The sequence below is a fragment of the Coregonus clupeaformis genome, chromosome 19 (assembly GCF_020615455.1).
Source record: "Coregonus clupeaformis isolate EN_2021a chromosome 19, ASM2061545v1, whole genome shotgun sequence".
Lineage (NCBI taxonomy): Eukaryota > Metazoa > Chordata > Actinopteri > Salmoniformes > Salmonidae > Coregonus > Coregonus clupeaformis.
Window position 1 is genome coordinate 47,727,918 of NC_059210.1, and position 26,573 is coordinate 47,754,490.

The 26,573-nt window shown below is 46.9% G+C and overlaps 1 protein-coding gene across 2 annotated transcripts; it reads left to right on the top strand.

Moving 5' to 3' along the window:
- The first annotated feature begins 2,709 nt into the window (after positions 1-2,709).
- LOC121532192 (PHD and RING finger domain-containing protein 1-like) lies at positions 2,710-26,573 on the top strand. Of its 2 annotated transcripts, XM_045204996.1 has the most exons (19): positions 2,710-2,815; positions 5,266-5,437; positions 6,256-6,378; positions 6,512-6,684; positions 6,961-7,044; positions 7,340-7,473; positions 7,676-7,767; positions 7,898-8,073; positions 8,551-8,686; positions 8,760-8,884; positions 8,983-9,176; positions 9,332-9,457; positions 9,547-9,701; positions 9,934-11,719; positions 11,840-13,191; positions 13,417-13,478; positions 14,303-14,491; positions 21,815-21,943; positions 25,515-26,573. In XM_045204996.1, the coding sequence occupies exons 2-19, from the start codon at positions 5,350-5,352 to the stop codon at positions 25,677-25,679; spliced, it is 5,289 nt and encodes a 1,762-aa protein (XP_045060931.1). In that variant the 5' UTR covers positions 2,710-2,815; positions 5,266-5,349; the 3' UTR covers positions 25,680-26,573. The 2 variants fall into 2 exon arrangements, with proteins under 2 accessions (XP_045060931.1, XP_041693908.2); XM_041837974.2 differs by lacking the exons at positions 21,815-21,943; positions 25,515-26,573 and having other exon boundaries at positions 14,273-14,351.

Sequence of the window (26,573 nt, forward strand, 5' to 3'; positions counted from 1 at the left end):
GCTCCACTGAAGAAGATTCATGGAGTGGTCAATGCACTTAGAATGAGTCGCATGGTAAATGGTAGGAAGAAGAAGTTTCTCTGTTCTTGTCTTTTTTTTAATGAGTTTCTCCCTATCCGAGTGCAGCTGGGATATGTGAACTACCCAGTTAGAGTGTTTATTCACAGACCTTTGCAATGTACCCACTGTGAAATGTTTGGACGTATCAAGTGTATGCAAACGGGAGAAGCCGAGATGTGGGATATTTGGGAAAGATCATTATGAAGGAGATTGTTTGGCAGAAGAGAATGGACAAGGAGCAACATTTTGTAGGTCTAACTGTGGTGTAGATCATGAAGCAAAATCCGTTGAATGCCCCAGGAGGGTGAAAGAGACCGAGGTTGCCAAAATCAGGGCAGTTGAGAGAGTCTCCTATGCGGAGGGTGTTAAAAGGGTAGAAAGATTGAGTATCTCTGAAGTTCCCATGCTGGTGGATAGGCCTACACCACAACCTGCGGAGAGTTCCTGTCACAGGAGGTTGGTGGGAACCTTAATTGGGTAGAACGGGCTCGTGGTAACGGCTGGAGCGGAATTAGTGGAATGGTGTGAAATACATCAAATTACATTTGTATTTATTAGGGATCCCCATTAGCTGCTGCCAAGGCAGCAGCTACTCTTCCTGGGGTCCAAACACATTAAGGCACTTACATTACATATAAAACAAAATATAAAACAGTACATCATAACATTATTACACCACTACATTTTACATTTTAGTCATTTAGCAGACGCTCTTATCCAGAGCGACTTACAGTTAGTGAGTGCATACATATCTACAATACAAAATGTATAATACCACCATACAACAATATTACAATGTATGTGTGTGTAGAGTGCGTGTGCTAGCGCTTGTGTGTGTATGCATGTGTCTGTACCTTTGTGTGTGTCTCTTCACAGTCCCTGCTGTTCCATAAGGTGTATTTTTACCTGTTTTTTTTTTTTAAATCTGATTCTACTGCTTGCATCAGTTACCTGATGTGGAATAGAGTTCCATGTAGTCATTGCTCTATGTAGAACTGTGCACCTCCCATAGTCTGTTCTGGACTTGGGGATTGTGAAGAGACCTCTGGTGGCATGTCTTGTGGGGTATGCATGGCTGTCCGAGCTCTGTGCTAGTAGTTTAAACAGACAGCTCGGAACATTCGGCTTGTCAATACTTCTTACAAAAACAAGTAGTGATGAAATCAATTTCTCTTCCACTTTGAGCCATGAGAGATTGACATGCATATCATTAATGTTAGCTCCCGGTGTACTTTTAAGGGCCAGCCGTGCTGCCCTGTTCTGAGCCAATTGTAATTTCCCTAAGTCCCTCTTTGTGCCACCTGACCACACTACTGAACAGTAGTCCAGGTGCAAAACTAGGGTCTGTAGGACCTGCCTAGTTGATAGTGTTGTTAAGAAGGCAGAGCAGCGCTTTATTATGGACAGATTCTCCCCATCTTAGCTACTGTTGTATCAATATGTTTTGACCATGACAGTTTACAATCCAGGGTTACTCCAAGCAGTTTCCACATTATTCATTACAAGATGTAGTTGAGGTTTATGGTTTAGTGAATGATTTGTCACAAATTCAATGCTTTTAGTTTTTGAAATAACTTATTTCTTGCCACCCATTCTGAGACTAACTGCAGCTCTTTGTTAAGTGTGTCAGTAATTTCAGTCGCTGTAGTAGCTGACATGTATGGTGTTGAGTCATCCGCATACATAGACACACTGGCTTTACTCAAAGTAAAAAGTAAGGGGCCTAAACAACTGCCCAGGGGAATTTCTGATTCTACCTGGATTATGTTGGAGAGACTTCCATTAAAGAACCGTCTGTGTTCTGTTAGACAGGTGACTCTTTATCCACAATATAGCAGGGGGTGTAAAGCCATAACAGATACTTTTTTCCAGCAGCAGACTATGATTGATAATGTCAAAAGCAGTACTGAAGTCTAACAAAATAGCCAATCATCAGTCATTTGTGTAAGTGCTGTGCTTGTTGAATGTCCTTCCCTATAAGTATGCTGAAAGTCTATTGTCAATTTGTTTACTGTAAAATAGCATTGTATCTGGTCAAACACATTTTTTCCAAAAGTTTATTAAGGGTTGGTAACAGGCTGATTGGTCGGCTATTTGAGCCAGTAAAGGGGGCTTTACTATTCTTGGGTAGCATAATTACTTTTTTCCCTCCAGGCCTGAGGGCACACACTTTCTAGTAGGCTTAAATTGAAGATATGGCAATATCGTCCGCTATTATCGTCAGTAAATTTCCATCCAGGTTGTCAGACCCCGGTGGCTTCTCATTGTTGATTTGTTAATTTTTTCACCTGTTCCACACTCACTTTACGGAATTTCCATGTGTTTGATGCCATTCCATTTGCTCCGTTCCGACCATTATTATGAGCCATTCGCCCCTCAGCAGCCTCCTGTGGTTCCTATCACCAGCAGTTCTGCCTCGTGCGGCAAGCCCCAGAGCCTGTGTAGGGAGTTATGGAGTTTTTGAATGACTGAAGGAGTGGGATGTTTTTTTATAACGTTATTTTTTTTGGTGTGTAATACGTGTGGATTCATGTTTTTTTCCCCCTTCTCTGTAATGGAATTGACCTTTTTTCGTATTTTTTCCCACCCCCGTTCAGTTGGCGGCGGCAATTCAACAATAGTTGTGGTACGTCATAAAATCACAGAGAAGAAGAAGAAGAGAATCGTACTTTCCGCCATTCTAGCCTGCGGTGTCACTCAACAAAAATCGTGGACTGAGAAATTTCTCCAAACATGCCATTCACAACCGCGTAGGGTAGGTGTAAACACTCTGGCTTTGCACGTTCGAAGGATACATTAACGTACTCCTGAATAATGCTAACTTTTAAACTGACAACATTATATGAATGTCACATGCACCGAACATAAGGAGCGTGCAAGTGAAGTTATATTTAGACTCAAGCTAATGCTAGCAGTAGCAGGCTAGCAGCAAGCAGACTATTCTTCATAACAATGCATTTACTGGTAGCTAGCTAAGAATATTCCAAAACTTGCACGTTTTCTTTGCAATAAGGTAGGTAATGAAAGCTTATTTACAACGGTTTACTTACCTAGCTCTTTTAGCGAGCATGCCTTCACAGCGCAACACCAAAACCGCTCAATGTTTTTGTTGTTGAGGAAACAGAAGGCAGTGAAGCAGCAGCAGTTGTTAGCTACCTAACAGTAGTTACTTAATAACTAGTTAAGCTGAACAGCTACTACTAGCTAGATACATTTGTCCTTCATTTGTCCGTCTGGATTGTGCTTGTAATTTATGCCTGGGAAACTATTTAGGCTTAGTTAGCTACAGTAGGTAACGTTTGCAGACTTGAACCTTTGCTTTAACTAGTTAACGTAGCTACGTCTCACAATGGACTAAATTAGCTAACAAGCTGTCCACTTGACTTGTGACATGCTAGCAAGTTTTCACATACAGTGAGGGAAAAAAAAGTATTTGATCCCCTGCTGATTTTGTACATTTGTCCACTGATAAAGAAATTATCAGTCTATAATAGGTTTATTTGAACAGTGAGAGACAGAATAACAACAACAAAATCCAGAAAAACGCATGTCAAAAATGTTACATTGATTTGCATTTTAATGAGGGAAATAAGTATTTGACCCCCTCTCAATCAGAAAGATTTCTGGCTCCCAGGTGTCTTTTATACAGGTAACGAGCTGAGATTAGGAGCACACTCTTAAAGGGAGTGCTCCTAATCTCAGCTTGTTACCTGTATAAAAGACACCTGTCCACAGAAGCAATCAATCAGATTCCAAACTCTCCACCATGGCCAAGACCAAAGAGCTCTCCAAGGATGTCAGGGACAAGATTGTAGACCTACACAAGGCTGGAATGGGCTACAAGACCATCGCCAAGCAGCTTGGTGAGAAGGTGACAACAGTTGGTGCGATTATTCGCAAATGGAAGAAACACAAAATAACTGTCAATCTCCCTCGGCCAGGGGCTCCATGCAAGATCTCACCTCGTGGAGTTGCAATGATCATGAGAACGGTGAGGAATCAGCCCAGAACTACACAGGAGGATCTTGTCAATGATCTCAAGGCAGCTGGGACCATAGTCACCAAGAAAACAATTGGTAACACACTACGCTGTGAAGGACTGAAATCCTGCAGCGCCCGCAAGGTCCCCCTGCTCAAGAAAGCACATATACATGCCCGTCTGAAGTTTGCCAATGAACATCTGAATGATTCAGAGGAGAACTGGGTGAAAGTGTTGTGGTCAGATGAGGCCAAAAATCGAGCTGTTTGGCATCAACTCAACTCGCCGTGTTTGGAGGAGGAGGAATGCTGCCTATGACCCCAAGAACACCATCCCCACCGTCAAACATGGAGGTGGAAACATTATGCTTCTGGGGTGTTTTTCTGCTAAGGGGACAGGACAACTTCACCGCATCAAAGGGACGATGGACGGCGCCATTTACTGTCATCTTGGGTGAAAACCTCCTTCCCTCAGCCAGGACATTGAAAATGGGTCGTGGATGGGTATTCCAGCATGACAATGACCCAAAACACACGGCCAAGGCAACAAAGGAGTGGCTCAAGAAGAAGCACATTAAGGTCCTGGAATGGCCTAGCCAGTCTCCAGACCTTAATCCCATAGAAAATCTGTGGAGGGAGCTGAAGGTTCGAGTTGCCAAACGTCACGCTCAAAACCTTAATGACTTGGAGAAGATCTGCAAAGAGGAGTGGGACAAAATCCCTCCTGAGATGTGTGCAAACATGGTGGCCAACTACAAGAAACGTCTGACCTCTGTGATTGCCAACAAGGGTTTTGCCACCAAGTACTAAGTCATGTTTTGCAGAGGGGTCAAATACTTATTTCCCTCATTAAAATGCAAATCAATTTATAACATTTTTGACGTGCATTTTTCTGGATTTTTTTGTTATTCTGTCTCTCACTGTTCAAATAAACCTACCATTAAAATGATAGACTGATCATGTCTTTGTCATTGGGCAAACGTACAAAATCAGCAGGGGATCAAATATTTTTTTCCCCTCACTGTTCATAGCTCCCTCACATACCGCTATCTCATGCAGTAGCTAAATCGGTATTAACAGTGTGAAAATAAATAGTTACTTAATCTGGTGTTTTTAGAAAATGCTTTCTTGTTGCAGGTGTCAATACTGACTACATAGGAAAGCTTTGTTTGTGCATGGACCAGGTGAATAGTTGTGGCACTCATTTTAATTTCATGTCTTTTCCAGCTACTGACAATTCATGTCTCATTTGAAGCATAGCCTTTGAGATTTAGCTAGATATTGGTGCTGGAAGCTCTCTGATGTTCAACCATGGATGAAGAAGACAGCCAGGATGAGCTGATCAACCAGAATGCCTCCCACGGAAAAGAAAAAAGGCCTGCGGTGTGGGCAATCTCAGGTATGGAATCATATTCCTACATGAATACCCTAAGGAGTGAATCTTAGGAGGCTTTCACACCGAATTGGTTTGTAGCGGTTTTTCCGAACTCTGGTGCGTTTACCACCTTAGTTCGGTTGGACTGGTGTGAACACACTATCCGCACTTGGGAGCGCAGTAAACCACGAAACGTGGTTCGCTCAAAAATGGTTGTCTCGGTCAGATTGAATTCGTACTGTGGTGCGGTTCGCTGCAGGTTAGAACGCAGTCCGGACCAAACACAGGAAAATAACCGGAGTCGCGCAGTATTATTGGTTATTTGACTGCGAGCATTTGATGAAATGCATGCATCATCATAACTTTATCTTTTAAACATTCAGTGAGTATAGCAGCATCGGATGCAGATTAGGGGAGACTGGGGCTATACTGGGGATACAGGCTACTGTATAGCCCTTTCACGTCGCAGTTAGAGCGGCTATTGCGCTGTTTCCTCCCGCATGTTGTTTTGAGACCAAAGCTAAAGTAATATGAAGATTGTGACACAAGTGATGCTTCATGATAATCAAAGATAAATGCTCACGTTAAATCTTTCTCCAGTAAACAAATTACTTGCATGGACACGTGGTTTTGTTTAGGAATTTTAGTTTTTTTGACAATGTGGAACGAACCGGACCAAAACAATTAAATAAACAATGTAACAAATAATCAAATTCTGATTCGAACTATAGCTCAAAACTATGTGTGAAAACTTCCTTAGTGATTGGCTCAAGCACCCCTCACTACTGGTATTGGAAATAATTGGATTACTTACTCATCTACTTTTCTTTGTCAACTTACAGATGAAGACAGTGATGAAGATGGGGAGGAAACTGAGGAGGGAACTTCTGACAGTGGTGAGGAGGAGGAAGACCACCTTGATGGAGAGGAAGACGAGGAGGAGGAAGAAGAGGATGACAGTGATGGTGAGAGACTATGGAGATGTAGTATTTTGTATTCATGGGAAAGAATCTGAAATGGTCCATGGTACACTTTTAGTAGCCAAGGTATAGACCTACCACTTGAGTTTCATAACTTCTGATCATACAACATTCTCAGATGGAGAAGAGGGCGCGGTGGGGGGAGCGTCTGCTGACTTGGCAGGTCTGAGCTCAGACGAGGACACAGAGAAATGCCCCATTTGCCTCAACTCCTTCCACAGCCAGCCCGTGGCCACGCCAGAGAGCTGCGAACACTACTTCTGCCTCGACTGCATCCTTGAGTGGTCCAAGGTGGGTGGGTGACATCAGAGGGGACAAGAAGAGAGGTCAAGGGGTCAAAGCTTTTTATTCACTTCAGTGTTAGTACAGACACAAAATTATGATATTTTCGGAAGAACTAGAAGACAGTCACCCGTCAAATTCATTAGCGTCACTGGAACCATGGTCCAAAGACACCGCAGCTTTCACTTTCAGTCCTATAAACTGAGGTTTTGTTAAGACGGACAGTAATGATATGTTAGTGTGTCCAAATGTTGTGCATCCAATCGTGTTTTGTTCTTCCCTCAGAATGCAAACTCCTGTCCTGTGGACAGAATAGTCTTCAATAACATCTACCTGAGAAAATGTTATGGCGGGAAAGTGCAGAAAATGGTGAGTTAAAAAATGTCTGACTTCCTCTTGGTGAATGTATTTTATTTGGTCTTGATTTAATGTTGCGCATGATGTTTCTGATTGTATTGTTGGGGGGGGTCTCTGAGAGGTAGAGAAGTAGCTACTACGTATGGCGTGTGTATTCCTCATGAAGGGTGTTTGAGTTATTTTGTGGCAAAGACCATTATGGTTTAAGCATTGTATATCCAAATATGGATCATGCATGGGAGCTGCAAACAGTCAGCAGACAATCACTTTCTTCTCATTGCTCTATGTGCATGATGGTTGAGTGCAGATCACAGTGCAGAAACCAGTGAAGGAGGGCCAGGAGGAGGTGATAGACCTGGAGCTGGAACAGACCAGCTGTGAGGTGTGTGGAGGGAGCGACCGTGAAGACCGCCTGCTGCTCTGTGACGGCTGTGATGCTGGGTGAGACAAGTGACACATGCCACCTATCTTTCTGGGATTGTTCCTGATTAATCATAAAATCCAGATTTTATGACATCAGGAATACATTTATCTTTATCTGATCATTCCAATGAACCCTTTTGGTTTTCCCTGGTTTTTATTTTCTGATCATATCCATGTTAATACCTCATTCCTACCCCTCCATTTCTGTGCTCCATGGAAGGTACCACATGGAGTGCCTGACCCCCCCGCTGGATGCTGTCCCTGTGGAGGAATGGTTCTGCCCAGAGTGTCAAGCCAACAACCGCCATTCAAGTAATCATACTCAGTACTGACTCATTACATCTTCATCTGAGGAATACTTTGACGATCCTCTTTGTAATAAGCAGTATAGGTAAGTCCTTTTACCAAGATCCCAGAGTTCATCAATGTTCCTGCTCCTCAGGGGGTTCAGTGGAAGTGCAGAGCGACACGGAGAGTCTGAGCAGCACCCGTCCCACAACCAGCCGCTCCCACCTCCCCACGGCGGGCCCCACCCGGGCCATCGCCCGTACCCAGCAGAGCGAGAGGGTTCGCGCCAGTGTCAACCGCCATCGCATCACCCAGGCACGCATTGCACAGGTTTGGCGTGAGGCGTGTTGCTTCCTACTGGCTTCTCTGTTCTCCCTCACTACCCTCCGCTCCTCGCCACTAGTGTCAACAGCCCTTACTCTGTATCACTGACTGTGTAGTATTGATATGAATGCTGTAATCAAAGATTATTTAGTGAGCAGCATGATAATGTACTTATGAAAAATGATGTTACCCATGTTTTCTCTCCTGGGTTGAAACGTGTATGATGAGTATGTCTATGTAGTATGGTATTACATAACATTTGGTTAATGATGACAATATGTTATTTTGTCTTGTTTGAATGCGCTCCTTGCACCAAGTAACATTTGACCTGCAGGTCTAGAATAGCGAGCCAGAGAGTGGTGGTTCTTTAGAGTGATGCTGCAGGCTGCCTCATCAGACGGCTGTGAAGGTCATGTCAAGTAAAGCATGTCCAAATAGACAGCAGAGAATCAGTAGAGTGATGCAGTGTTCCTCTGGTCTCAGATCTCCCCCAGCTTTCTGATGCCACAGTCCACCTGGCTGGATGAGACTATCAACGCAGTGGTGGCTGGACTCAACACAGCTGTGTACATACGGAACCTCACACCCCGCGTTCCATCCAGCCGACGACGCAGGACAGGTGACAACACACACACACACACACACAGCCTACTTGGATTTTTTAAAGAGATGCATTTGCTTTGTGCCCACAGTAAAGCGTAGGAAAGGCAAGAGTAAGAGGTCATCGTCTGCCACGGGTGGTAAGGGCAAAGCTGCAGGCACCGGGGTGAAGAGGAGGAAACGGAGAGTGAGGAGGACCAAGTCCAGAAGGAAACTGGTGAGAATTCAAATTTAACAAGTATAACATGAAAGTATAGTACCTATAACAAAATGACAGAATCAGTGCTCATTTTCAATCTGTGTGTGTGGTCCTAGGTGGTGAAAAAGGAACCTACGTCTCGTGGTCGTATAGCCCGTAGCCTGGGGATAGGGAAGCCCAAACGGGGCTCGTCCCTTCCCTCTGTGTACCGGCCTACAGAAACCACTCTGGGCAGTATGAGGGCTGACATAGGAGCTGCTTCGCTCTCTGTCTATGGAGACCCCTACGATCTGGACCCCTTCACTAGCAGGTCTGTCTCAGGCACAACTATAAGATAACATAGTACTTTATTTATCCAGAGAGTGCAAATCTCCAGTTAATGCTGACAACACTGAACATATAGACAACAATAATGGACCTCAATACGGTTCTGAATGTTGATTGGCTGTTTAAATCCCACCCCAGGGATGATGAGGAGGAGCAAGCCTTGGCCACGACATCACTGCTGGAAGCAAAGAGGCGTGGCTTATCTCGCTCCGCCCTCCTCTCGCACCAGCCTGTGGCTCGACCAATCACTGCTGGCCTCTCCAGGTACCCCTTCTCATCTCCTTCCACATGTTATCTAGCTCACATCCTTCAATATGGTACATGTCTGACCTGTGGTTGCCATGGTGTTGTAGGCGGGGGCCGAGCCTGCCCCAGTTGGAGGAGGTGGCGGAGGTGGCCCCAGTGCCTGACCTGCTGGGCAGCATCCTGTCAGGACAGAGCATGCTGCTGATGGACAGTTCATACGTAGTCATTAACAGAGACGGATCCCTCAAGGATAACAAACCATGTGAGCTGGCTGCTAGGGTTTCTTCCTTTCTTTAGTTCAAGCTCTTGTCATTTGTTTTTCTTTCTTTCTCTTAGTATTTTTCTTGTACCGTATCTAATACCTGACTATTTAAGAACTAGTGAACGTTTTTTTGCTTGTCAACCATTGATTTTGAAGTCTGTTGGATTCTGTGTGTTACACAGCAAACTTTTTTTAGTTATGTTGAGTAAATTGTCTTGTGTTTGTGTTGTAGTGGGTTTGTCGTCTTCCATGCCCGGCAGCAGTAGGAGCAGCAACTCTGGTGAATCAGTAGCCCAGCTCCAATCAGGGATGTCCCCTAACACAGCAGCCAGCTCCCTTTCTCTTCCCATTAACGGAGACCTGGTAGCAGGACCTTGCCTGTCCCCTCTAACCCCCTCATCCCCCCGCCCGGCCACTTATCCACCTCCCATCCTGAGTCACCCACACCTCCACTTCCCTGCCCCCTGTAGACCCAGCCCTTGTCCTGGACACAGCCACTCGGAGGCCACTGGTGTACGACCCCCCCATGGGACCCAGAGGGCAGCCACCAACACTCCTACCCCAGACTCTCACTCCAGAGGGAGGGAGACGGTGCCACCACAGCCCCAGGCTAAGAAGGCTTCTCCTAAACCAGTATGGGAAGCACCAGTATCGGTGCTTCCCAGGATACCAAAGATAAAACAGAGCGGTGGCCTAACGAATGGCAGCGCCAGCAGAGGGGGTAGTAGTAGTAGTAGTAGTAGTAGTAGCAGCAGTGCTAATGGTAGTGGTAGTAATGGATTCCCTGATGCCTGTGTGAACAGCTTGGGTGGGAACAGGGGCAGGCAGCAAAGTGTGGACCAGCAGCAGGGCAGGACAGAGGGACAGAGACCAGACAGAGCAGGCCCTTCCTCAGCCTTCTCCAGCTCCTTCTCCTCTTCCTCCACCTCTTCTGATTCTCCATCTAACCCTGCCCGCACCTCTTCATCAACATCATCCACGGTGTGCTTCCGGATCAATGCCAGCGGCAATGCGTGGCACGCCCGACAGCTTAGCAACGCCTCTGCAATTGTTGCGTCTGCAATTGTTGCTGCCGGCAACTGTCTAGAACCGGCGTCCGCGGAGGAAGAGGAGGCGAAGAGGAAAAGAGCGGAGCGCATGAACAAACAGAATCCCCTGACGTCCTCACACACACCGGTCAAAGAGGAGAAGGAAGAGGGGGATATATACGACCCCTTCCACCCAACCGGCTCAGACTCCAACGCCTCAGACAGCGAAGCAGAGAGCCATGCTGGGGGGAAACCAACCATGGTGCACAAGGAAGGTGCCAGCCACCAGGTGAAAGCTGAGGCACTGGAGAGTAGGGTGTCACTGGAGAGGGATGAGGGCTCAGGAGAAGGTCTGGAGGTGAAGAGCGAGCTAGAGAACTCTGACACAGCGAAGCCTGGTCACAGCCCTCACAACGCACCCAGGTCTGGGATGAGTGGCACCAGCACACCTCTGTCCCAGAGCCAGGTCCATCTGAAGAGGGAGAGGAACGAGCCAGGGGATGAGAAAGGGCAGCACAGCCAGACTGGCAACAGTAGAGAGCCCCAGAACCAGAAGACTACTCCTTCCTCATCCAGTTCAGCCTCAATCCACCACAGCAACAGGATGGTGAAGACTGAGATAAAGTCAGAGCTCCAGGACAGCCTCCCCAGGTCCCCATCCAGGTCTGAATCACACTCCAGGCCCTCAGGCCAGGGGAGGAAAACATCCAAAGGCAGGGGGTCTTCCACGGAGTGGCGGTCTGCCTCAATCAGCCCGGAGGCAGGCAGGAGGAGGGGAGACAAGGCCCCGGACCAGGCAGGAAGGAGGAGACGTTATGAGGTGGGTAGGAGAGGAGACAAGGGGGGAGAGAGGAGTTCTAGGCGTTCGGTTTCGAGGGAGAGGAGAAGGACTCGTTCCCCGTCAGACAGCTCTACCTCTGATTTCTCGGAGAGGTCTCGCAGGAAGAAGAGACGGTCACGCTCTCCGTCCAAAGACAGGAGGCGCTCCAGGTAGTAATGTCATTGTGTGATAATGTAAATTTTGTGTGCTGTGATTTTGTGGTGTTTTAATAATAATATAATATGTATTCTAGTATATTTCCTATTATAATAACTATTATTTTGATTAAGTTCAGGGTCAGGCTCCAGCAGCAGAGAGCGGTCCAAGAGGAAAAAGCAGAAGCGAGGGAGCAGGGAGAGGAACGAGGGCAGAGGGAGTGAAAGAGAGAAGGGCCGCCCGTCAAAGGACAAGAAGCGTGATTGCTCACAGTCTCGCTCACGGTCCCGTTCCAGGTCCAGGGAGAGGAGGAAAGACCACTCACGATCACAACCATCATCCTCCGGATCAAAGGACAGGATTCAGGTGCGGTCGAAAGACAGGAAGAGGCCGAAGTCCAGGTCGAGGTCCAGAGAGAGGAGGAAAGAAGAGGGGTCGTCACAGGGCACACAGAGACCACCAGGGTCTTCCTCAACCACCTCCTCCAAAAAGCTAGAAGAACAGAAAGGGAAGAAAAAGGAGAAAGTGCTCCCCCGTGTCCCTCTGAAAGAGGAGAGAGAGGCTAAAGAAGAGAGAAAAGAGCGAGAGATCAAACAAGAGATGCTGTCCTCAGGACTCAAACCTCTCTCTGTCCTCTCTGTCTCAGAGGTGAAAAATGAGAGTGACAGCAATGACATTAGAACAGAGAGACACGCCTCTCTCTCAGCAAAACTACTCAAGGAGTCTAAGCTGCTCAAAGAGATAAAAAAAGAGAAACCTGCCTTTGATATGTTGGAAGAATCACTGGATAGTAAACCAATCAAGAAAGACAAACCTCTGTCAACGTTCAGCACAGTCAAGGACTTGCAAGAGCACAAGGAGATGGAAAAAGAACAACCTTCCGCCCTCATAATGGAGGCGTGCGCCGTCTCCACATCAGACATAGCAGATCAAAAAGATCAAGCGTTAAAGGAAACCATCAAGACTGAGCCCATCTGGCCTGAGCTGCCTCAACAACTGACCTCCAACATCCCTGTTCCTCCCACCCAAACTGGCCAATCCAGCCCCAGCTTCTCAACACTCAGCACCAACCCTGTCCCTGCTCCTCCTCAGGGATGGGGCCCCCTGCAGGTGGCCCCATCCCTGTTTCCTCCTGTACCAAAGGCCCTCACCCGGACTCCTCCACCTGTCCAACCCGTACCAGTGAACTCAGAGAAGCACGAGGTAGAGGAGCCTTCAGACTATGACGATGATGACATGGACGTGGACATGATGCTGGACAGCCTGGACTATGTGAAGACGGAGCCAGGTGGAGAGAGTGGGGAGGCTGGGGTCAAACAGGAGAAGGAAGGAGAGGGGGGGGAGGAGGAGGGGAAGACTGAGGGAGAACCAGTGCCAGTCACAGCAGGTGCCAAGGCCAAACCCTCTGTGAAGAGGGTCACCTGGAACCTGCAGGAGCCAGAGGGGCCACAGCCAGAGAGGCCACAGCCAGAGAAGACTGGCAGTAGTGAGTATTATTGTACATTTTTATACAACTTAAGCATACCATAACCTGGATTGGCCCAATCAGAGCCATTACGTGTTGAATTACATAAATCAACCATTTCTAGTTGACTCTTTGACTCTGGTGCAGAAATGACCTCTAATTCACATAACACAGAGAGGGTCATAGCTCTTGAGTTAAGACAAGAACAGCTAGTTAAGATGTGTGTTGGTTTTGCCTTCGTCTCAGAGCTGGCCCTCTACAAACTGAAGCTGAAACAGGAGGGAGCTCGCAGACCTACCTCCAATCAGGTACGGCTCATTAGGTTGGCCTTACCTAGATAGCTGTTTTTTGTTCTGTGTGGTGTGAGGTCAGTGCTTAGCTTCAGGCCTCTACCGCTGTATGCTGCCTTTCTTCCCTGCTAATGTGTAGTTATGATCAATCAGTAAACTGGCAGTTCACCATGAAATGGCACCTAGTCACGGCATCATACTGGCGGCCGGTCATGTCAAAATCAAGTAGATGTTCTGTTGATCTTTACAGATATCTGTGATTTAGTGCTCCTAAACCTTCAACACAAACTATTCCTATAATGAACTTGCACCTCTCCTAAAAGGCCACAAGGTGGCGAAGTATGTCCATTTTGACTCGGAGAGCAGTTGTGGTGTGTCCGTGTAAAGCCAGTGCAGCTCACTGAAACTTAATCTGATAGAGGAGGGTTTTATGGTGAAATGAAAGTAGAAACCTTGAAAGGGAAATCAAATCTAAACTGGGGCAAAGGTACACATCACAAAGGCTATTATGTGCTGGTAATACCATAACACAATAACAACATATTTTCTGCTGCATGATGAGGCAATAGATGGTTGAGATTTATTCCCTAGTTTATTGTTGTGGTTAGGTCATATTTCTGTTGTGAATATGAACATGACATTAAATGAAATTAAAATTAAAATGTTATTATTGTACTGTAATTTAGCAGCACATCAAATTGTGTTGCTTAATTTTATTTATCAACAAAAATGCACAGTTTACGTTAACATTATACTTGCACACACATCTCAAATTGGGATTTGTCCAATAATCAAAAGGCTTACATGTGAAGATGGCCTCATCTAAATCTTCCCACCTATAGGAGGCTCCCTTGGGGGCTACGTCACTCACTGACCCCAAGGTCCAGAGCACCAAGAGGGGCAGTGTGTCCATAACGCTCCCCAGTGCCCCCTCCAGCTCCAGCAGCCTAACCACAGTAGGGCTGTCCAAACCTGGGCAGGGGGAACCCAACGAAGACCTGGGAGAGGATGATGCTTCTAGGAACGATAAGGTGAGTCAGAGGATGAAGGAAGGACAACGGTCTTCAAATGGATTGATGCACACTTGGGTGATATCAGTAGCAGCTGTCTAGGCCCCTTTTTTCAATCTTTACTAAAGCCAGTGTGTCTATGTACAGTGCCTTGCAAAAGTATTCATCCCCCTTGGCGTTTTTCCTATTTTGTTGCATTACAACCTGTAATTTAAATTGATTTTAATTTGGTTTTCATGTAATGTACATACACAAAATAGTCCAAATTGGTGAAGTGAAACCAAAAAATTCAAAAAAATTAATAACGGAAAAGTGGTGCGTGCATATGTATTCACCCCCTTTGCTATGAAGCCCCTTAATAAGATCTGGTACAACCAATTACCTTCAGAAGTCACATAATTAGATTGCACACAGGTGGACATTATTTAAGTGTCACCTGATCTCAGTGTATATACACCTGTTCTGAAAGGCCCCAGAGTCTGCAACACCACTAAGCAAGGGGCACCACCAAGCAAGCGGCACCATGAAGACCAAGGAGGTCTCCAAACAGGTCAGGGACAAAGTTGTGGAGAAGTACAGATCAGGGTTGAGTTATAAAAAAATATCAGAAACTTTGAACATCCCACAGAGCACCATTAAATCCATTATTTAAAAAAATGGAAAGAATATTGCAACACAACAAACCTGCCAAGAGAGGGCCGCCCACCAAAACTCACGGACCAGGCAAGGAGGGCATTAATCAGAGGCAACAAAGAGACCAAAGATAACCCTGAAGGAGCTGCAAAGCTCCACAGCGGAGATTGGAGTATCTGTACATAGGACCACTGTAAGCCGCACACTCCACAGAGCTGGGCTTTACGGAAGAGTGGCCAGAGAAAGTATTTGCTTAGTGGTTAAGAGCGTAGTGCCAGTAACCGAAAGGTCGCTGGTTCTAATCTCAGAGCCGACTAGGTGAAAAATCTGTTGGTGCCCTTGAGCAAGGCACTTAACCCTAATTGCTCCTGTAAATCGCTCTGGATAAGAGCGTCTGCTAAATGACTAAAAAAATTTTAAACATAAGGAAACACGTTTTTGTGTTTGCCAAAAGGCATGTGGGAGACTCCCCAAACATATGGAAGAAGGTACTCTGGTCAGATGAGACTCAAATTGAGCTTTTTGGCCATCAAGGAAAACGCTATGTCTGGCGCAAACCCAACACCTCTCATCACCCCGAGAACACCATCCCCACAGTGAAGCATGGTGGTGGCAGCATCATGCTGTTGGGATGTTTTTCATCTGCAGGGACTGGGAAACTGGTCAGAATTGAAGGAATGATGGATGGCGCTAAATACAGGGAAATTCTTGAGGGAAACCTTTTTCAGTCTTCCAGAGATTTGAGACTGGGACGGAGTTTCACCTTCCAGCAGGACAATGACATTTACATTTACGTCATTTAGCAGACGCTCTTATCCAGAGCGACTTACAAATTGGTGCATTCACCTTATAGCCAGTGGGATAACCACTTTACGATATGTTTTTTTTTCTTATTTTCTTTGGGGTGGGGTAAGGGGGGGTAGAAGTATTATTTTATCCTATCCCAGGTATTCCTTAAAGAGGTGGGGTTTCAAGTGTCTCCGGAAGGTGGTGAGTGACTCCGCTGTCCTGGCGTCGTGAGGGAGTTTGTTCCACCATTGAGGTGCCAGAGCAGCGAACAGTTTTGACTGGGCTGAGCGGGAACTGTGCTTCCGCAGAGGTAGGGGGGCCAGCAGGCCAGAGGTGGATGAACGCAATGCCCTTGTTTGGGTGTAGGGACTGATCAGAGCCTGAAGGTACGTAGGTGCCGTTCCCCTCACTCCGTAGGCAAGCACCATGGTCTTGTAGCAGATGCAAGCTTCAACTGGAAGCCAGTGGAGTGTGCGGAGGAGTGGGGTGACGTGAGAGAACTTGGGAAGGTTGAACACCAGACGGGCTGCGGCATTCTGGATGAGTTGTAGGGGTTTAATGGCACAGGCAGGAAGCCCAGCCAACAGCAAGTTGCAGTAATCCAGACGGGAGATGACAAGTGCCTGGATTAGGACCTGTGCAGCTTCCTGTGTAAGGCAGGGTCGTACTCCGAATGTTGTAGAGCATGAACCTACAGGATCCGGTCACCGCCTTGATGTTAGCGGAGAACGACAGGGTGTTGTCCAGGGTCACGCCAAGGCTCTTTGCACTCTGGGAGGAGGACACAACGGAGTTGTCAACTGTGATGGCGAGATCATGCAACGGGCAGTCCTTCCCCGGGAGGAAGAGCAGCTCCGTCTTGCCGAGGTTCAGCTTGAGGTGGTGATCCGTCATCCACACTGATATGTCTGCCAGACATGCAGAGATGCGATTCGCCACCTAGTTGTCAGAAGGGGGAAAGGAGAAGATTAGTTGTGTGTCGTCTGCGTAGCAATGATAGGAGAGGCCATGTGAGGATATGACGGAGCCAAGTGACTTGGTGTATAGCGAGAATAGGAGAGGGCCTAGAACTGAGCCCTGGGGGACACCAGTGGTGAGAGCACGTGGTGCGGAGACAGATTCTCGCCACGCCACTTGGTAGGAGCGACCTGTCAGGTAGGACGCAATCCAAGAGTGAGCCGCGCCGGAGATGCCCAACTCGGAGAGGGTGGAGAGGATGATCTGATGGTTCACAGTATCAAAGGCAGCAGACAGGTCTAGAATGACAAGAGCAGAGGAGAGAGAGTTAGCTTTAGCAGTGCAGAGAGCCTCCATGACACAGAAGAGCAGTCTCAGTTGAATGACCAGTCTTGAAACCTGACTGGTTTGGATCAAGAAGGTCATTCTGAGAGATGGCAAGAGAGTTGGCTAAAGACGGCACGCTCAAGAGTTTTGGAGAGAAAAGAAAGAAGGGATACTGGTCTGTAGTTGTTGACATCGGAAGGATCGAGTGTAGGTTTTTTGAGAAGGGGTGCAACTCTCGCTCTCTTGAAGACGCAAGGGACATAGCCAGCGGTCAAGAATGAGTTGATGAGCGAGGTGAGGTAAGGGAGAAGGTCACTGGAGATGGTCTGGAGAAGAGAGGAGGGGATAGGGTCAAGCGGGCAGGTTGTTGGGCGGCCGGCCATCACAAGTCGCAAGATTTCATCTGGAGAGAGGGGAGAAATAAGTCAAAGCATAGGGTAGGGCAGTGTGAGCAGGACCAGCAGTGTCATTTGACTTAACAAACGAGGATCGGATGTCGTCAACCTTCTTTTCAAAATGGTTGACAAAGTCATCCACAGAGAGGGGGGGGGGGGTGAGGAGGATTCAGAAGGGAGGAGAAGGTGGCAAAGAGCTTCCTAGGGTTAGAGGCAGATGCTTGGAATTTAGAGTGGTAGAAAGTGGCTTTAGCAGCAGAAACAGAGGAAGAAAATGTAGAGAGGAGGGAGTAAATAGATGCCAGGTCCGCAGGGAGTCTAGTTTTCCTCCATTTCCGCTCGGCTGCCCGTAGCCCTGTTCTGTGAGCTCGCAATGAGTCGTCAAGCCACGGAGCAGGAGGGGAGGACCGAGCCGGCCGGGAGGATAGGGGACATAGAGAGTCAAAGGATGCAGAAAGGGAGGAGAGGAGGGTTAAGGAGGCAGAATCAGGAGATTGGAGGGAGAAGGATTGAGCAGAGGGAAGAGATGATAGGATGGAAGAGGAGAGAGTAGCGGGAGAGAGAGGGCGAAGGTTGCGACGGCGCATTACCATCTGAGTAGGGGCAGTGTGAGAAGTGTTGGAGGAGAGCGAGAGAGAAAAGGATACAAAGTAGTGGTCGGAGACATGGAGGGGAGTTGCAGTGAGATTAGTAGAAGAACAGCATCTAGTAAAGATGAGGTCAAGCGTATTGCCTGCCCTGTGAGTAGGGGGGGATGGTGAAAGGGTGAGGTCAAAAGAGGAGAGGAGTGGAAAGGAGGCAGAGAGAAATGAGTCAAAGGTAGACGTAGGGAGGTTAAAGTCACCCAGAACTGTGAGGGGTGAGCCATCCTCGGGAAAGGAACTTATCAAGGCGTCAAGCTCATTGATGAACTCTCCAAGGGAACCTGGAGGGCGATAAATTATAAGGATGTTAAGCTTGAATGGGCTAGTGACTGTGATAGCATGGAATTCAAATGAGGAGATAGACAGATGGGTCAGGGGAAAAAGAGAGAATGTCCACTTGGGAGAGATGAGGATTCCTGTGCCGCCACCCCGCTGACCAGATGCTCTCGGGGGTATGCGAGAACACATGGTCAGACGAGGAGAGAGCAGTAGGAGTAGCAGTGTTTTCAGTGGTAATCCATGTTTCCGTCAGCGCCAAGAAATCGAGGGACTGGAGGGTAGCATAGGCTGAGATGAACTCTGCCTTGTTGGCCGCAGAATGGCAGTTCCAGAGGCTGCCGGAGACCTGGAACTCCACGTGGGTCGTGCGTGTAGGGACCACCAGGTTAGAGAGGCAGCAGCCACGCGGTGTGAGGCGTTTGTATAGCCTGTGCGGAGAGGAGAGAACAGGGATAGACAGGCTACAGAAAATGGCTACAATAATGCAAAGGAGATTGGAATGAAATTAACTAAACATCTGGGAAAGCGAGAGAGCGGAGCCTCCCTCACTTACGTTTCACTGAAACACCCAAATATAACTCTCCCAACTTCCACCTCAGAAACTATAATTGTTGTAAACTACAGCGGTTCAATGTTTTCTAGGAATAGACTAACTTAGTTTATTCAGCTAGCTAACTTGGTACAGTATTCTTCAGTGAAAACCGTCCAGGGCACCTAGTCCTATGATGCCACAGCCAACTAGCATGCCAGCCTCCAACAACACGGTTTAGCACCAATACTCGGCCACAACAAACCACCAGTGTGTCAACACGCCAAGCAGATCATTCGTGTCCGTGTCTAACGTTGTGGGTTAGTCCCGACAGCTTGAGTGAGTCCGTCGTCAACTTATTCAGCCAGTTAGTTAGCTAGAATAGTTAGCATACTAGCTAGCCATTGCTCTCTGTCAATGAACCAACCCCTCCTCCCACGGCACGAACACACCGAGAGAGCCAAGCTAACGTTAACTAGTCACCCATGTCCCGAATTCCCTTGAACGACTCTGGCTACCAGTATGTAAAAACAAAACACAAATGTAGGTTTTAACTTACCCCTAGCAGCTACTGTTAGCTAGCCAAGTGCAAAGCTAGCCACTGAATCGACTCGGCCAGTTCGCGTCTGTTCGCTAGGTCGTTCCAGCTATTGTTTAGTTAGCTATCCAGGTAGCAACAAGCTAGCTACATTTCGAGCACAGTAGCTACTTACTACCCAACGTTAACGCTTCAGACAATGAGGTTAGAAAAACAGCTGAATGGTAGGCATTATTGTATGTAATTATTGTAGGCAGCTAGCTGGCGTAATTACAGGTACTCTCAAGCGTGAAACAACTATCCACAGTTGCTAATAGTTACCAGTAGCTACCTGCTAGCTAGTCCAGGTAGTGGGTTAGCTAGCCTTGTGCTTCACCGGGCTCAGCCGAATACAATACTTACCTACAATAATTACATACAATAACCCACGATAACTACCTACAATACCTAACTACAGTCTAAATACATAGTTTAAGCTTTACTCGACACCATATAAGCCAAGCTTACCTCCTGCCAGAGAGAGACACAACCTCACCCGACGACGGCTATCCGCCAAAGTTGGCCCTAAGCATACTGCTAAAGCAACACTTTACGGGGAAACATTTACATGTCTTGGAATGGCCTAGTCAAAGCCCAGACCTCAATCCAAGTGAGAATCTGTGGTATGACTTAAAGATTGCTGTACACCAGCGGAACCCATCCAACTTGAAAGAGCTGGAGCAGTTTTGCTTTGAAGAATGGGCAAAAATCCCAGAGGCTAGATGTGCCAAGCTTATAGAGACATACCCCAAGAGACTTGCAGCTGTAATTGCTGCTAAAGGTGGCTCTACAAAGTATTGACTTTGGGGGGGGCGGAATAGTTATGCATGCTCAAGTTCTGTTTTTTTGTCTTATTTCTTGTTTGTTTCACCCCAAAAAATATTTTGCATCTTCAAAGTGGTAGGCATGTTGTGTAAATCAAATGATACAAACCCCCCCAAAAAATCAATTTTAATTCCAGGTTGTAAGTCAACAAAATTGGAAAAATGCCAAGGTGGGTGAATACTTTTGCAAGGCACTGTATTGCGGATGACTCAACACTATTCACGTCAGCTACTACAGCGACTGAAATTATTGCAACACTTAACAAAGAGCTGCAGTTAGTCTCAGAATGGGTGGCAAGGAATAAGTTAGTCCTAAATATTTCTAAAACTAAAAGCATTGTATTTGGGACAATTCATTCACTAAACCTCAACTAAATCTTGTAATTAATAATGTGGAAATTGAGCAAGTTGAGGTGACTAAACTGCTTGGAGTAACCCTGGATTGTAAACTGTCATGGTCAAAACATATTGATACAACAGTAGCTAAGATTGAGAGAGGACTGTCCGTAATAAAGTGTTGTTCTGCCTTCTTAATAACACTATCAATAAGGCAGGTCCTACAGATCCTAGTTTTGTCGCACCTGGACTACTGTGCAATCGTGGTCAGGTGCCACAAAGAGGGACTTAGGAAAATTGCAATTGGCTCAGAACAGGGCAGCACAGCTGACCTTTAGATGTACACAGATAGCTAACATTAATAATATGCATGTCAATCTCTCCTGGCTCAAAGTGGAGGAGAGGTTGACTTCATCACTACTTGTATTTGTGAGAGGTATTGACATGTTGAATGCACCGAGCTGTCTGTTTGAACTACTGGCGCACAGCTCAGACACCCATGCATACCTCCACAAGATGCCACAAGAGGTCTCTTCACAGTCCCCAAGTCCAGAACAGACTATGGGAGGCACACAGTACTACATAGAGCCATGACTACATGGAACTCTATTCCACATCAAGTAACTCATGCAAGCAGTAGAATTAGATTTAAAAAAAACTGATAAAGGTACACCTTTTGGAACAGCAGGGACTGTGAAGCAACACAAACATAGGCACAGACACATGCATACAAACACACAATAACATATGCACTATACACACACATACACATGGATTCTGTGTTGTAGATATGTGGTAGTAGAGTAGGGGTCTGAGGGAACACAATGTGTTGTGAAATCTGTTGTAAATGTATTGTAATGTTTTTTTAAAAATTGTATAACTGCCTTAATTTTGCTGGACCCCAGGAAGAGTAGCTGCTGACGGGGATCCATAATAAATACAAATACTTGTTGCAAGCGAATGACCGGTCCCCTTCAGAGCCATGTAAATACATGGCTCTGGACCCCTTTATAATAGTGTGTGTGTGTTGACCAATCCTTGGTTCTGTCCACAGTACATAAAGAAACTCCACATGCAGGAGAGAGCCATAGAGGAGGTAAAGCTGGCTATCAAGCCATTCTACCAGAAGAGGGACATCACTAAGGACGAGTACAAGGATATCGTACGCAAGGCTGTCCAGAAGGTACACCTGATCATTCGCTCAAAATGACAAATTAAAATGAGTTTTTATGGAAACTGGATAACACGCACATATTAATGAAACCAAAGATGTTTATCATGGGAGTGAATCTTTGGATCAAGTGTCTTTCATTGGTTGATGTAAGGCAGGGGTGGGTAACTGGCGGCCATGCGGCCCGGCCCCCCTTTTGAAGGCCCTCGGACCAATTAGTGGTGCATCAGCAGTTTTTCTCTTATGTCACTTTTTTTTCTTTGGGGTGGGGTAAGGGGGGGTAGAAGGATTACTTTATCCTATCCCAGGTATTCCTTAAAGAGGTGCGGTTTCAAGTGTCTCCGGAAGGTGGTGAGTGACTCCGCTGTCCTGGCGTCGTGAGGGAGCTTGTTCCACCATTGGGGTGCCAGAGCAGCGAACAGTTTTGACTGGGCTGAGCGGGAACTGTGCTTCCGCAGAGGTGGATGAACGCAATGCCCTCGTTTGGGTGTAGGGACTGATCAGAGCCTGAAGGTACGGAGGTGCCGTTCCCCTCACAGCTCTGTAGGCAAGCACCATGGTCTTATAGCAGATACGAGCTTCAACTGGAAGCCAGTGGAGTGTGCGGAGGAGCGGGGTGACGTGAGAGAACTTGGGAAGGTTGAACACCAGACGGGCTGCGGCGTTCTGGATGAGTTGTAGGGGTTTAATGGCACAGGCAGGGAGCCCAGCCAACAGCGAGTTGCAGTAATCCAGACGGGAGATAACAAGTGCCTGGATTAGGACCTGTGCCGCTTCCTGTGTAAGGCAGGGTCGTACTCTGCAAATGTTGAAGAGCATGAACCTACAGGATCAGGTCACCGCCTTGATGTTAGCGGAGAACGACAGGGTGTAGTCCAGGGTCACGCCAAGGCTCTTTGCACTCTGGGAGGACGGCACAATGGAGTTGTCAACTGTGATGGCGAGATCTTGGAACGGGCAGTGCTTCCCCGGGAGGAAGAGCAGCTCCGTCTTGCCGAGGTTCAGCTTGAGGTGGTGATCCGTCATCCACACTGATATGTCTGCCAGACATGCAGAGATGCGATTCGCCACCTGGTTATCAGAAGGGGTAAAGGAGAAGATTAATTGTGTGTCGTCTGCGTAGCAATGATAGGAGAGGCCATGTGAGGATATGACGGAGCCAAGTGACTTGGTGTATAGCGAGAATAGGAGAGGGCCTAGAACTGAGCCCTGGGGGACACCAGTGGTGAGAGCACGTGGTGCGGAGACAGATTCTCGCCACGCCACCTGGTAGGAGCGACGTGTCAGGTAGGACACAATCCAAGAGTGAGCCGCGCCGGAGATGCCCAACTCGGAGAGGGTGGAGAGGAGGATCTGATGGTTCACAGTATCAAAGGCAGCAGATAGTTCTAGAAGGACGAGAGCAGAGGAGAGAGAGTTAGCTTTAGCAGTGCGGAGAGCCTCCGTGACATAGAGAAGAGCAGTCTCAGTTGAATGACCAGTCTTGAAACCTGACTGGTTTGGATCAAGAAGGTAATTCTGAGAGAGATAGCAAGACAGTTGGCTAAAGACGGCACGCTCAAGAGTTTTGGAGAGAAAATAAAGAAGGGATACTGGTCTGTAGTTGTTGACATCGGAGGGATCGAGTGTAGGTTTTTTGAGAAGGGGTGCAACTCTCGCTCTCTTGAAGATGGAAGGGACATATCCAGCGGTCAAGGATGAGTTGATGAGAGAGGTGAGATAAGGGAGAAGGTCTCCGGAAATGGTCTGGAGAAGAGAGGAGGAGATGGGGTCAAGCGGGCAGGTTGTTGGGCGGGCGGCCGTCGCAAGATTTCATCTGGAGAGAGAGGGGAGAAATCAGTCAAAGCATAGGGTAGGGCAGTGTGAGCAGGACCAGCGGTGTCATTTGACTTAACAAACGAGGATCGGATGTCGTCAACCTTTTCAAAATGGTTGACAAAGTCATCCACAGAGAGGGAGGGGGGGGGGGGAGGATTCAGCAGGGAGGAGAAGGTGGCAAAGAGCTTCCTTGGGTTAGAGGCAGATGCTTGGAATTTAGAGTGGTAGAAAGTGGCTTTAGCAGCAGAAACAGAGGAAGAAAATGTAGAGAGGGAGTGAAAAGATGCCAGGTCCGCAGGGAGTCCCATTACCATCTGAGTAGGGGCAGAGTGAGTAGTGTTGGAGGAGAGCGAGAGAGAAAAGGATACAAAGTAGTGGTCGGAGACTTGGAGGGGAGTTGCAGTGAGATTAGTAGAAGAACAGCATCTAGTAAAGATGAGGTCAAGCGTATTGCCTGCCTTGTGAGTAGGGGGGGACGGTGAGAGGGTGAGGTCAAAAGAGGAGAGGAGTGGAAAGGAGGCAGAGAGAAATGAGTCAAAGGTAGACGTAGGGAGGTTAAAGTCACCCAGAACTGTGAGGGGTGAGCCATCCTCGGGAAAGGAACTTATCAAGGCATCAAGCTCATTGATGAACTCTCCAAGGGAATCTGGAGGGCGATAAATGATAAGGATGTTAAGCTTGAATGGGCTAGTGACTGTGACAGCATGGAATTCAAATGAGGAGATAGACAGATGGGTCAGGGGAAAAAAGAGAGAATGTCCACTTGGGAGAGATGAGGATTCCTGTGCCACCACCCCGCTGACCAGATGCTCTCGGGGTATGCGAGAACACATGGTCAGACGAGGAGAGAGCAGTAGGAGAAGCAGTGTTTTCTGTGGTAATCCATGTTTCCGTCAGCGCCAAGAATTCAAGGGACTGGAGGGTGGCATAGGCTGAGATGAACTCTTCCTTGTTGGCCGCAGAACGGCAGTTCCAGAGGCTGCCGGAGACCTGGAACTCCACGTGGGTCGTGCATGCAGGGACCACCAGGTTAGAGTGGCAGCAGCCACGCGGTGTGAGGTGTTTGTATAGCCTGTGCGGAGAGGAGAGAACAGGGATAGACAGACACATAGTTGACAGGTTACAGAAAATGGCTACAGTAATGCAAAGGAGATTGGAATGAAATGAACTAAACATCTGGGAAAGCGAGAGAGCGGGGCCTGATAGTCAGTCAATTAGCCCATGTCAGCTAACTTTTTTTAGATTGCTAAGTTAGTTTAGCAGCCAGCTATCTAAACTTGTTATCATGATCAAATTACCAGCCGGGGGGCCCCCATTGATTTTGTTAGTCAGTTTCACTCAGATATCATATTAAAAACTGCAAATGTTCCTCTCCGCCCCATGTCAAAATGTGTAGAATTGCAAAAAATTAACTCTGAAACGTGTAAAATGTCTCTCTGCTGTCAAGACGGGGGCCACTAAAATGTTTTGCTTGCAATGAGGGGGGGAGCCTATGGATGTGGGTACCGATGTGGAGCAACTGCGGCCCTTCATGAGTTCAGATTTTATGTGGCCCCCACTCCCATAAAAGTTGCCCATCCCTGATATAATGGCTTGCCCCAACTTGTGCAATATGAGAGTTTACATTCATCGACTGAGTCTTCCACTAATTCTTGCAGAAAGACAGCCATTGTGTTTCACTGTGGATTTAAATAAAGTAATTTGACTGTGCTTGTACATTGCTTCACTTAACATGCATGTGATTTGTTTTCCATTGCGTTTCCAGGTCTGCCATAGTAAGAGCGGGGAGATCAACCCTGTAAAAGTGGCCAACCTGGTCAAAGCCTACGTGGACAAATACAAACACGCGCGGAAATATAGGAAAGTAGAGGATGGAGGGAAGACGCAGGAGGCAGAAACTGATGGAACAAATGACCCAGAGACCCCATGAGGACCCCACATTCATCCACACACTGGATACTCAGCCATTTTCACACTCATTTGATCATTTCTGTTATAAAATTATGTCAAGTTGTTAGGGGACTCAAGGGCTTTGAGAAATACTGCCTCCAGATTGGCTGGTTTCTTCATTGTTTTTAGGGACTATAAAGTTGTTACGTTCGGTCCATAGTAATTCACCGTCTCACAAAATAATGGAATAGCCTTTTCATTGAAATATGTGGAAATAACTTAGTGGACCCACTTTGATTACCACTGACTGACAAGCATCTGTTTTGAATTGGATTTGTTTCAAGATTCACACAAGGCCAGACTATGTCCATGCACTTTGTTCTCATGGTCTAGCTTGGTCTACTCTGAGAGGTTACTGCAGAGATTCTGTCTTAAACAGACAGCTCTGTCAGATAGCCTTTCAATCAAGAGAGGCTGAGGAATAATGTGAATCAGCTATTTCTACAGACAAAATGTCTGAGAAGAAGCAGTGCTGACTTTTTTTGTCTATTTGTGCAGGGTATTTATGTCCTAATTTTGTGGTGTCAAAGTCTAATGCCGTCGTTAACGTGTTAGAAGAAAATAATGCCACAATGCAGAAAAATACAGGAATGCAATTTTGTAGAGTAGAAAAGTTATTTCTGATTTTAGATTTGGTGTAAATACAGATTTTGAATTCAGTATGTATGCCCTTTCAGTTGAGTTAGCTGCCTACTGGGAATTCACAAATGTATACTGTGAATGGTTCTGGATGAAGTTTGATGTCTCTGTGCTATGGGATGTGGGTCTGATGGAGTGCTGGTTGGCCAAATGGTACAGTTAGGATCTTAATTTGACTAGTTTCTCACAGCAGGAAAATAGTCTTGCAGCAACAGGACATTTGAATTATTGTGTG

Excerpts from the sequence above, each read along its gene's own strand:
- LOC121532192 (XM_045204996.1), top strand. The coding sequence starts at position 5,350 with ATGGATGAAGAAGACAGCCAGGATGAGCTGATCAACCAGAATGCCTCC. Across the intron at positions 7,045-7,339 it reads GCGGGAAAGTGCAGAAAATG|ATCACAGTGCAGAAACCAGT; the intron begins GTGAGTTAAAAA and ends GGTTGAGTGCAG. Across the intron at positions 7,768-7,897 it reads AGCCAACAACCGCCATTCAA|GGGGTTCAGTGGAAGTGCAG; the intron begins GTAATCATACTC and ends CCTGCTCCTCAG.